Genomic DNA, 12,185 nt, shown 5'->3' on the forward strand with positions numbered 1-12,185 from the left:
AGGAGAGAGCGCAGGAGAGAGCGCAGGGGCAGGGAGGAGGAGAGAGCGCAGGGGCAGGGAGGAGGAGAGAGTGCAGGGGCAGGGAGGAGGAGAGAGCCCAGGAGAGCGCCCAGGAGAGCACAGGAGCTGGGAGGAGGAGGGGCAGAGGGAGAGTCAGAAGCAGGCTCCTCGCTGAGCAGGGAGCCCGATGCGGGGGCTGGATCCCAGGACCCGGGACCATGATCTGAGCTGAAGGCAGACAGTTAACCCACTGAGCCACCCAGGAGCCCCTGGGTCTTACTCATTTTAGTGAATGTGCCTCTAACACAGGCTCCGGCACATGGTAGGTACCCAAGATATTTTGCTGAATGGAAATCACTTAAGTCACCATATTTCAGTAAATATATATACAATACAACTAAGTTTACAAATGAAAAGTTTTAACATTAAAAGAGTAACATTTAAATTATATAGTTTTCAGTACTACTTTATTAATAATTCTTAAAATGACAAATTCTGGGGCGCCTGGGTGGTTCAGTCGGTTAAGCATCTGTCCTCGGCTCAGGTCCTGATCCCGGCGTCCTGGGATGGAGCCCCACATCACGCTCCCTGCTCCGCGGGGAGTCTGCTTCTCCCTCTGTCCCTCACCTTGGCTCATGCTCTCTCTCACGTGTGCTCAGTCTCTCTCTCAAATAAGTAAAATCTTTTAAAAAATGACAAATTTTCTAAGAAAAGAAAATAATGGCTTGTAAAAAACAACAACAAAAACAAAAAAACAACTTATGTAGAAATCAACTTACATGTAACTTTTAGCTGGAGAAGTAGGAGGAACTGTTCCAAAATCCTTTCCTCCATAAAGATGCCAAACAAGAGAGACTTCTTTAACGACATAGCGAACGACAGGGATGGGAAAGTGCAATGGAGCTTTGCCCGTGTCCGTCTTCTTAGCGGGTTGACTAAAGTAATTCTCCCTTATTACGATTGCATCATCGACCATCACTTTTACAACTGGCTCTTCCTCCTTCTCCTAAAATAAACAGGGAACACACACGGTCTTGTCTCAGTAGAAACCACTGATTATTCTGCATATCTCAAGATTTCTTGACTCTGCATTCTTTCTAATAGCAATATCGATATATGAAATGGGCAAGTACTGATATTAATCATCACACTGGATATTCTGCATTATTCAGCAACAAATGGACTTTCTGTTCTATGTAAATCACTCCACAAAGGAGTCTTTCATAGTCTTCAATCTAGCTTTTACCATTTGATAATAAAAAGGCACAGATTTAGTGGGTGTGGGCTGATATGGGTATGTATCTGGTGTGTATATGTTTGTTTATAGTTATTTAATTCAAAGTCAATACTACATTCCAAATTTAACATACTTCAACATAATGACCAAATTACCATGATCCTAATAATGAAGTTATCCTGAGTTTGACTGCTTTTATTTTTTTTTAATTTCCCAGGATGCAGTAAAACAAATACATTCACCAAGTTACTACTGAGCAGTTTAATATGTATATAAGCTAAATGGTGATTCATGAAGTTCAATTCCAGCACCAATGCTTAACCATTCTAGTGAACTGTGCATTCATTACATCCAGACCATGCTCTTTAAATGGAAGCATGATTCTCACATGGCAATTACACTTATCAACCATCATCAGCCTTCACACAAACCATGTCTTACCTTTCCCAATTCTTGGACTAGCAACTCTAGATAGCACTCCTTTCACCATTTCCTTGCCCTGAAGAGCTAACTATGTACAACATCCGTAGTTTAATAATCTATGTAGAGAATTTCGCCCTGAAACTAATAATACACTATATGTTAACTAACTTGAATTTAAATAAAATCTAAAAAAGTTATTTTTTAAATTTTGCAAATACTGAGCATTCTTCTGAGTTTTAGAGCGATGTGTCACAGAAGTAATAAAGTACAGTAAACATTTGCAAAGCCTCAATAATAAATTACAAAATGAAGTCACTGTGAACTGCCAAGAGTTATAAAAAAAAATCTGAAGGCTGTTTCTCAGGTACCCTTTGGTCAATTCAACCTGTAACACTACCTTAAGGCCTCAATTATATTATCCATTTATTACCTGAATGTTTGCTCTTGGTGCAAAAAGAATGCAAAAGTCGTCATTCTCAGTGGGCGCACCTGCCATTGCATCACTAATCAAGTGGTGTGTGAATGAGGTGCAAGGAGGGCCAGGCTCCTGGGACGTGTTCCCACTCTCATCTGGAAACAGGAAGAGGTCTGAACAACAGGGCTCCTGAGTTTGAGATTTTTCATCCAAAACACCTAGGTAAAAAAGAATACAACACTCAATTTTGGCACATTTTGAACAGTAATGCTTAGTAAACATTTTAACCACATGTCAGATACACACTATATTGAAATGTTTTCACCTGCAATATCTCATTTATTTCTTACAACCCTCCAATTACTAATAAAAAGACTGATATAAATGATGGTCTCAAAAGTCATAGTGAGTCTCCTCTTAGTTGTTTCGCATTAGAGAAGTTCAGAAATTTGGCAGCAGGGGGTTAGTGTTGACTGGAGTTTTGTTTAAGCCAGAACTGCATTCTGACAACTCTGTCCTGTGGGTGGAGATCTGGAAACTTCCAGAGCAATACTGTAAGGGTAGGAACAACTGGTAACATCTGGCAGTGCCTCCCCTAAAACTACAGGAAATCTCTGCTTATAGAGGGGGGGGGGCGGAAACAGAGGCCAAGCAGGTCTCTGGCCAGGGAGTGGTGCCCTACAATCAACAGACTACTTTGTGGGGCGCTGGATACCCAAACGGGCTACCTGTTCTCAGGTAGCTGTCAATGTGGTTCATGACTGCATGCATGACAAAATTTGTATTGTGAACATACATCTTTATGCATTTTTAATACATAGTAGATCCACTAATTCTTTTTCCATTCTGTCAGTCATTCCAATCACTGTGATAAGGACTGAGAACGTGAAGATGAATAATGTGACATTTTAGCCTCAAGAGGCTCAAGAGGCTCACGGACCAGATTTTAAATTCTTCCATGGCAGCACCTTGGACTTACTCATCCTTTATAAGTGCCTGGTGCACCTGAATATTGAAGCTGCTCAGTAAATATTCATGAAACATTCTTTCCCACCTAAGTGGGTTAGCTGCTAATATTACAGATAATGTAATATGTAGGAAGCTAAAAGTTCCTATTTGTTTCCTGAGTTCTAATTTATGCTAAATTAGAATAAAACAATTTAACCCTAAACTTTGATAATACCATGAAATAATTTTTCAAAAATTAAGATTTCAGAACATACAGAAATGACTATGTTTATTCGATTAGAAAAAAATATTTTTTAGATAGATGCTTCAAAGTATTTAGATGCTCCCAGCTGGCTTTCAAGGCTCTCCCACTGGCTGGTTCCTCCCTGCTTATCCAACTTTGCTGGCCAATTCTTTCCAATGAGAAGGGAGCTTCTGTTCCAGTAAGAGCTTGAGCTGCAAGATAATTAAGGCTTCTGCATGCTTCTGCGCCTCTATCAACATTCATGACCTTGCCAAGACTACCTTCTCTCTCCTCTCCATATACCTAAACCCCAGCCACTCTTTAAAATTAAGCCAACTTGGGCGCCTGGGTGGCTCAGTCATTAAGCGTCTGCCTTAGGCTCAGGTCATGATCCCAGGGTCCTGGGATTGAGTCCTGCATCGGGCTCCCTGCTCGGCGGGAAGCCTGCGTCTCCCTCTCCCACTCCCCCTGCTTGTGTTCCTGCTCTCGCTGTCTCTGTCAAATAAATAAATAAAATCTTTAAAAATTAAATTAAGCCAACTCCTCTCACTTTCACTGACAATTCCAATCCCTTCCAACCAGTAGTTAAGGATGTGACACACTCTGAAGCGCTTTCTCATGTCATTTCACAATCACTCTAAGTAAGAACATCAGTCTGGCTTAGTGCCGATCTGTGTTATGAAACTCTAAGCTAACAGAAAAGATAAGCTTTGTCTTTCATTTCATCTGTAACCCCCACAACACCCTGGCCAGTGGTTATTTATCTACTAGACGCTCAATCAACACAAGCAGATTGACTAATAAATATCCACCAAAACTCAGACTTGTCTTTTTATTAAGTTACTCACTGCAGAATTTGTAAGCGTACAAAGAACATAAACCTCAAGTGAGGCCCCAGTGCTCTTGGGGAGGAAGGCCTGGCCCATCCTACCGTTGGCCTGGGCCTGTGCGGACGCGGCAGCCTGCTGCAGGTCAACCTCCTCCATAGCGTCACTCATCAGATCGCGTAACATCTGCTGGTCTGCTTCAGGAAGTACTGGACCTTGTGAGGATGAGCGACCGCTGGAATCTACCTACAGCCAAAACACCTAATTAAAAATAACTGAAAATGCTGTAAGAAGCAAACTACTCAGCATGAGGTTGTCCTAGAAACACGTGGCATTTTACAAAGACACCAGAAACAGGAACGCAGCCATCGTTCTACCTTCTGCCCGGCAGCTGCAGCCTTCTAGGCTGTTAGCATCATCATCACCCCAATGACTACTGGCCAACAGAAATAAATGTGCCATCACCTCAAAGCCAGCACCATGAGCTGGGATGGTGGAGAGCGCGCACACTAGAGGAGACAGAAGCTAAGAACACTGCAGTGAGGCCTGGGGAGAAGCGCTCTCCTGCGGAGCGGGAGCTGCTCAAATCTAGCAGCTGCACCAACTCTCATCCCATGGACACAAAGCCACTGGGGGTCAGAGTCTCGTGTCCTGAAATGGACGGACACCGAAAGATAGTACGGGGCACACAGGGCAGGGGAAATCTACTAAGTGGGGACTCACAGGGTTCAACTCCAGCGCTGATGCTTAACCATTTTGGTTAGTGAACTGTGGGTTCATTAAATCCAGACCATGCTTTTTAAATGGGAGTATGACTCTAAAATGGAAAGATCTAATTTGAAAGGGATAATTTAAAGTAACTTTTAATAAACTGGAGAATGTTTTTACAAAGAACATAAACAGTGGAGAGGGAGGGTCATGAATTGCCTTCTTATCAGTGAGAAGACAGCAAAAGCAAGGAGTCAAAACCCAAAGCATAACACGAAGTGTAAGAGCATCTGAACAAGATAAGGACTTTCACTAGGGGCTCCATTATCTAAGAGACTGAGAATCCTGTTCACAGAGCAGGCCACGATAAAGGATGAAAAAGCACTAAAAAGTTAAAAATGCTAAACAAACCAGACATTGTTCAATCTGTACATAAGAGAGGACAGAGAGGTGACAGTTGGGGGCATAAGAAAGCGGCGACCCAGAAATCAAAGTATCTGGTTTTGTTGCTAATTCTATTAATTTGGGCAAATAGCCTAATTCTCTGGGTTTTAACTTACTCATCTATAAAATGGAGATGATAATCTTTAACCTATCACACTGAATTCAAAGAAATCACAAACGAGAAAATATACTGAAAACCCAACAGAATCATATGTAACAAACAAAAGACAACCTAAGTCTTCTGGTAATAATACTAACACTGGTATCTCCTCTCCTAAGCATTTATACGTACAACTGGCACAGAACAAGCTCTTACAATGCTAAATGTTTTCTTTCTTCCTGGGGGGGAGATGAAAATAACTCAAGTCTGGAAGAAAGTATTCTGTTGGCCGAGAAGATTAATGTTCTGAAACAAAGAACACCAAACAGAATGGTTTTCCAAAAAGGCCTATGGAATCACCTTTCCAGACGCATCACTCTGAAGGTAAAGAACAGGTGATTTTTCAAAGTTTCTTTTCTACCTCATGACTGTCATGAAGACCTCACTGACGCACACACATCACGCCCGTGGCTGAAAGGTGTCCGGGGTGAGTTAGTTCTAATAAAAGATGTTGCTGGCTATACCTTCATCTTTCTGTGAGGGGCTCCAGGCTTCATCTCCACCTTGTTTGCTGCATGTAAGTCCCCGTAGCTTGCAATGTACTGAATGAGATTCATTAAAGCAGCACAAGAGTCCGAGCACGTTCTGATATGGACAATGTCACTGGAACAGTGTAGCTCGAAGCGCGGCTCAGTCTGGATGGACACAAGGGAAAAGAAATGAACAGGTTTTTCAAACAAGAGCTAAAAATTTCTTGTTTTGCATAGGCTTACATTAAATAAAACAGAACAGAATTTTACTTGCCACAGGAAATGTATATTTATAATTATATCCTAATTTTAAAATATTTTATCTACTTTTGACCAAAATAATTTTATAATAAATTCAATTATTCTTTGGTCTCTCTTATAAAAAAAGAGGGGTCAAGGGCACCTGAGTGGCTCAGTCATTGGGCGTCTGCCTTCGGCTCAGGTCATGATTTGGGATCGAGCCCCACATCGGGCTCCCTGCTCAGCAGGAAGCCTGCTTCTCCCTCTCCCACTCCCCCTGCTTGTGTTCCTCTCTTGCCATCTCTCTCTGTCAAATAAATAAATAAAATCTTAAAAAAAAAAAATAGAAGTAAAAATTTCCATTTATTTTAATAACTTACTTGCTCTCCATCAGAATCAGATTTCACTGCAGTTATGGTTAATTCCAAAAGCCCCATATCCATCACACGAACATAATCTAAAATTTTTTAAATTGACAAAATATCTGAGTAAAGCTTTCAAAAACTACATATCCAACCAACAACGTAATAAAACTAGCATCTCTTTAAAATTCATGGCAGTTAGTGGTACAAATATTTAGAATGGAATGGAAATATAGTTTCATCCTATAAAAGTCCTACAATTCCATTTTACTTAGGAACAAAATTAATCTTATATTAAATAGAGTACATATAATTTGATGCACTTAACTGATGTTCTAAGGACATTACAACTTCAAACTGGTATTTAATAAAATCCTTAGTTCAATAGCACTATTCCAGAGTTCAAATGCTCTAAAATATTCATACAAAAACTAAAGAACATTCATGTATCTCAGATTTTGTTTTTCAACTCTTACCTCTACTCAAATTTATAGTAACAGTATTACACTTGTCAGACAAATGCAAAGCAGCTTCATCCAAGATTATTCTGAGGAAACAATATAAAATCAACATCGAAAAATTAACTTTGAATATATGACACGTGATCATGACATACTTCACTGTATCATTCTTCTGATATACAAGTTATCAAAGTCATATGTAGTTTCTTACAAGTGGCATCTAACATTTCCTTAAAACTCAGTTTGAGTGCTAGAAATATTTAAATGGTGTAAAGAATTGAGCCTGAATCATCAGCTCAAATTAATTTAAATTTTCAGCATTTTTTAATAGATCTAAATTATCTAAATTATGAAAATAAAGTGTTATCAGGTAGTATAGGAAGGAAATTTAGATTTCTGTTTTTAAAAGTAAACTATCAATCTCAGGAATTCATTTCCTCTCTAAAAATAAAAAACAGTGATAAATAGAAGAGATGGGACAAATCATTTGAAAATGAAAAATTGAAAACCTGGATAAAGGGACATGACTACAAGTAAAAGAATGCTAATTTTTAACAAAAGGTTGGGACTTCAAAGACTTCAGGTGAACAACAGTTCAGTTAGCATGTTTGAAACAGCTGCATTTAGCAGATAGTTAAGTTTACCCAGGCACCTGAGAGTAGATGAGGATTTGTCCAAGGCCACACTACTCGAAATGCTGAAGGTTTCCACAGTGAGAAGAGATCGGATCGGCAAATAAAGAGGCCTAATACCAAAAAGAAACAAACAACATCAGTCTGCTAAAACAACAGAAACTCCCTTAAAAGAGCATTTTGAACCTTAACTCTACAATTTGAATTATGCATTTTTTCAAAACAGTACACATTTTGAATAAAGCTTTATTTTGTCCAACTTGTGAACTGACCTATAATCAAGTGCACAGCTCCAGAGGTGAACGTGAAAAGTTGTAAATGAAGTTGGAGGATTATATCCCAGAACAGGTTCATCAGCAATATTCAAGAAGTATAAAATCTGTAATCACAAAAATATAAAATGCCCTGCTTTAGAAGAAAAAAAAAGTACTTGTGACCAGGATATCTTTAGTACCAATGTAAAATATCTCACAGAAAAAGCAACCATTTATTGGGGGTGTGGGTGGGGAATCAATGCCAAAAGGAAAAAAAAAATCATCATTTTGAACTAATTCATTTTAAAACGTATTTGCAAAACCACTCAAGTTTGAAATGAAGAGAGTCCCATCTGACAACTGCAATGCTACAGAAGTCTTGAGAAAATCGTATCTTCTCAAAGATATGATTCATATCAAAATCATTATACAAACTAAAGTACGTATAACATGCTTGCATATTATTTTGCTTGGGACAATTCTTGAAAAAAATAAACTTTGCTAAAGATTACTTAACACTCCATCTGGTTTTCTATGTAATCCACTTTTGGGAAAAGTTATTTTTCCTTAAATTATACCTAGCTCAGTCTGAAAACCAGATCCTCTAACATCCATTCTCCTGTATTTCTATCTAAATGAGGTTAGATTAAACCTCCCCCTTACAACTGAGTTCAGTGTTCACACCAACCATCTCTCTACCCTTGCTACACAGATCTAAGTCTCAGGTTTCCTAAATGCTTTTATGAAAGCACTCTGAAAACTTTCAGGTATAAAATATTTTATTATTTTCCAGCACAAAGAAAAAGTTCCTCTAAGGAAAATGAACAAGAGTCACAGTGTACTAATTTTCATTCTCAATAGAAAAGAACCAACTGTATTTCATTAATCAAACACTGGAGATTAATTACAGAAATGCCTCAAAGCATGTCATTGGCCTAGGGAATAACCGTGAAATTATGGCACGTACGGAGTGAGCACAAGTCAATACATCATTTGCTGCTCCTCTATGCCTGGTGCTCTACAGGTTCTGGGACACAGAGTGCCTTCCCTTAAATGACTTAAAAGATAACTCTGTCTTTGAGATGTTTAGGGTCAAAACTTTAAGGTAAAAAATCAATTTCGTTCTGGAGTGGTGATAATGTTCTATTTCCTAACCTAAGAGGTGGTTATATAGGAGTATTTACTTCAACGATATTTCTAAGCACACTGATCATTTCCAATTTGTGACTTTACAGTCTGTATATTACATGTCAATATAAAGTAAAAAGTAAATCAATATGTACATAACAACTCGTACCTGCTCGTGCCAGCTAAGCCCAGAAGGAAGCATTCTGTGCTGGAGTGTGGCTCCTTTCAACCCCACAGCAATGAGAAATTCCTGTACAGATGACACAAAAAATTACACTGATCACCTACATAACCCTCTAATTCAAAACTTAGAAAGTTTTTCTAAGAAAATAAATGTGTTGCTTTTATGCAATCACTTTTAGCTAGTAATCAAATGAACGGCAAGTCTTCAATGGTATAAAAGTACAAAACACAAACCTTTGTATTGGACTCTGATTTATCAGATAGTATTTTAACTGCAACAGAGAGCATATTCAAAGTGTCTCCTGCAACACCATCTGAAGAAGCTCTACTGAGGCCATCTTCTTCAGAGGAATAAATAGTAGGTTCCAACCAGTGTGGGCGGGTTGAACTGGGCAGTCGTGTTTCCGTAGGAAGAATCACTCCATCTACTACGCCTACATCGACAATGAAGCGACAATGCAACAAAATGATAACCTGAAATTAGTTCACAGACTTTCACAACTCAAAACAAAAATCCCTATGCTTCCACTGAATATACTATAATCCTGGAGGCAAAATGACCAAGAACCAGCTTGGCATTAATAATCCATACCTCTCTGCTAATGGTGGTATGACTGATAGTACCCTACTTTAAAAAAAAGAAAAATTAAGAAGAAATGCTAGGAAAATTAAATAGAAAAAGCTGATAAGCATTAAGACTGTGCAAAGTATTGTTTTCTACACTTTGGGGGGAAAAAAGGAATGTGTGAGTATCTTCTATTCACAGGGTAACAGGGAATGTACTCAAAAGATGGTAAATTCCTTTTGTTACCAAAAGGAAATGCTGCTTAAGAGAGAGTAATGAATGTAAAGTCCCATCAACTCGTCAGTGGATAGTAAGATACAGCACATCCATAAAATGGAATATTTGTCAATAAAAGGAATAAAATATTAATACACTCGGATGAACCTTGAAAACATCATGCCAAATTAAAGACGCCAGTCACAAAAGACTATATGTTATATCATTCCATAACATCCAGAATACACAACCCACAGAGGCAAAGTAGATTAGAGGTTATTTAGTGCTGGGGGGTGGGGGTGGGGGGTGGGAGGGCCATGGGAGGTTACAACTGAAGGGTGCACAGCCTCTTTTGGGGATGATGGAAAGGTTCTAAAGTTGATTGTGATGCTGGTTACAACAACTCTGGGAAATACTGAAAACCACTGAAATGGACAGTTTAAATGGGTGAATTGTATGGTACATGAACTACTGCACCTCAATAAAGTTGTTGCCCAGAAAAACCATAAAGTCAACATAAGTATTACTCTGCCAGTGGAATCAGAACACCCCAGAGAAAATAATTTCTAATATGAGAGTTCTGTTCTCAATAGATTTTCCTTATTAGGGGGCACTTGGGTGGCTCAGTCGGTTAAATGTCTGCCTTCAGCTCAGGTCATGATTCCAGGGTCCTGGGATGGAGCCCCACGTCAGGCTCCCTGCTCAGCGGGGAGTGTGCTTCTCCCTCTCCCCCTCCCCCACCTGTTGCGAACTCTCTCCCAAATAAATCTTTAAAAAAAACTTTATTAAACAAAATTTCAATGGGTCTGAACAGAGGTGAACAGAACACACATTCAACATGTGTCCTACCTTTGTGGTACAGACTCAGACTACTGGAATGAAGGCAGATGTAGTGCTTGTCATCACAGCCTTCATACTTGGTCACACAAAACAACGAACCACTGCTGAACTCTAACCAGAATTCGCCATGTTTATTTTCCAACAGCTCTCCATTATCTTGCTAATAAAAAGGTCAGAAAAACATAGAAGTCGTTATTTAAATGCAGAAAAGTCAGAATGCCCCTTGGGTTGCTCCTTCCTGATTCAGCCTAGAAGATTCTCCCACATGGCAGCAAAGCAGTCTGATTCTCAAACCACGCAACATGGTTGCATGAAATGCTATGCAGGGTCCTCTCTGCAGAATGAATCCCTGTACTTCACCCTCCTCTCTAACAGGTAAATTACTAGTGATCACCTCAGCAGCAGAACCAGCACATTTGCCAAAAGAAGGTCCACACAAGGTCTGTCTTGTGATCCGCAGTGAAATGCTTCCTCTCCAAAGCCGCTGTCACTGCGGAACCTTTCTCAGGCACTGAAACACCCTCCCGCCACCTCAATGACGGCAGGTGTAATCACGGTACATTTAAAATAAGATATACCTGAAACACTTTGGCTTTGCAAATCCTTACCCTGACATCTGTAAACACTGCCATTAGTCCATGGTTAATACTCAGAAGAACTGAGAGAAAACTCTGCGAGTTCTTGTTCTGAGAGTCTAGTTTTTTTTTCCTACGGGAACGATAGTTGGGATCAACAGTAGAAAAATACTGCAATGTCTCCTCCTCAGATCCACTCTCCTCATCTGTGAGAAATAAATGTCATAGTGATATGGTTTGGACAGCTACGGAAATAGAATAGCAACTGGAATATTATCATAAAAAATACTTATTTTGCAACCCGTTTTTTTTATCAAGAATCTGGCATGACAATAAAAATATACTTTCTGTATTTTTCTCTTTCCCACTGAACTTAAAACAATGTACATACTATCACTATAAAGATAATATATTTAATTGATAATATTCTCAATATGTAGATAGAAGTGGAGAAATACTATAAATCACTATATTATAAAATATAGTTAGTTACAAGGGGAAAATAGCCAAGAAACATTTTAAAATCTATCAATTGAAAAGGTTACTACTTTACTGCTAAACCTGGCATTTTAAGTTAGAACAAATTTAAAATATATTACCGTAGTGAGCTGTGGATTTAAATGGACTAAAACTATCTTTGTTGAAGGTATTAATCAGCTGACTGGCTACAGAAAGACCAATACCATAGGAAATATTTTCAAATGTCTCCACTGGTGAAGGAGCTGTTGGTTCCCACAGCAGCAAGTCATTAAAGATCCTATGGAAGACAAAAGTTGAAAAATACATAACTCATAGTTCAACTGAAGGTAAACTCAAGAACATGTCTTTAAGAAGTCACATGAATAATTTTTCT

At 39.0% G+C, this 12,185-nt stretch overlaps 1 protein-coding gene across 5 annotated transcripts in view; it reads right to left on the bottom strand.

The window, feature by feature from the left end:
• Positions 1-12,185, bottom strand: part of ATG2B (autophagy related 2B) — an 80,012-nt gene that overhangs the window by 20,366 nt on the left and 47,461 nt on the right. For all 5 annotated transcript variants that reach the window (XM_025869408.2, XM_025869407.2, XM_025869406.2 and 2 more), the window contains 13 exons: positions 11,932-12,089; positions 11,366-11,538; positions 10,767-10,917; positions 9,371-9,570; positions 9,123-9,203; positions 7,844-7,950; positions 7,592-7,684; positions 6,955-7,025; positions 6,497-6,573; positions 5,871-6,041; positions 4,199-4,340; positions 2,091-2,293; positions 780-1,006 (listed from right to left, as the gene is read on the bottom strand). In XM_025869408.2, the coding sequence (XP_025725193.1) occupies positions 780-1,006; positions 2,091-2,293; positions 4,199-4,340; positions 5,871-6,041; positions 6,497-6,573; positions 6,955-7,025; positions 7,592-7,684; positions 7,844-7,950; positions 9,123-9,203; positions 9,371-9,570; positions 10,767-10,917; positions 11,366-11,538; positions 11,932-12,089 (1,854 nt within the window). The remainder of the gene's footprint in view (positions 1-779; positions 1,007-2,090; positions 2,294-4,198; positions 4,341-5,870; positions 6,042-6,496; positions 6,574-6,954; positions 7,026-7,591; positions 7,685-7,843; positions 7,951-9,122; positions 9,204-9,370; positions 9,571-10,766; positions 10,918-11,365; positions 11,539-11,931; positions 12,090-12,185) is intronic.

This window comes from Callorhinus ursinus, unplaced genomic scaffold (assembly GCF_003265705.2).
Source record: "Callorhinus ursinus isolate GAN/ISIS: 27379988/994484 unplaced genomic scaffold, GSC_fseal_2.0 scaffold8, whole genome shotgun sequence".
In the NCBI taxonomy this organism is placed as follows: Eukaryota; Metazoa; Chordata; class Mammalia; order Carnivora; family Otariidae; genus Callorhinus; species Callorhinus ursinus.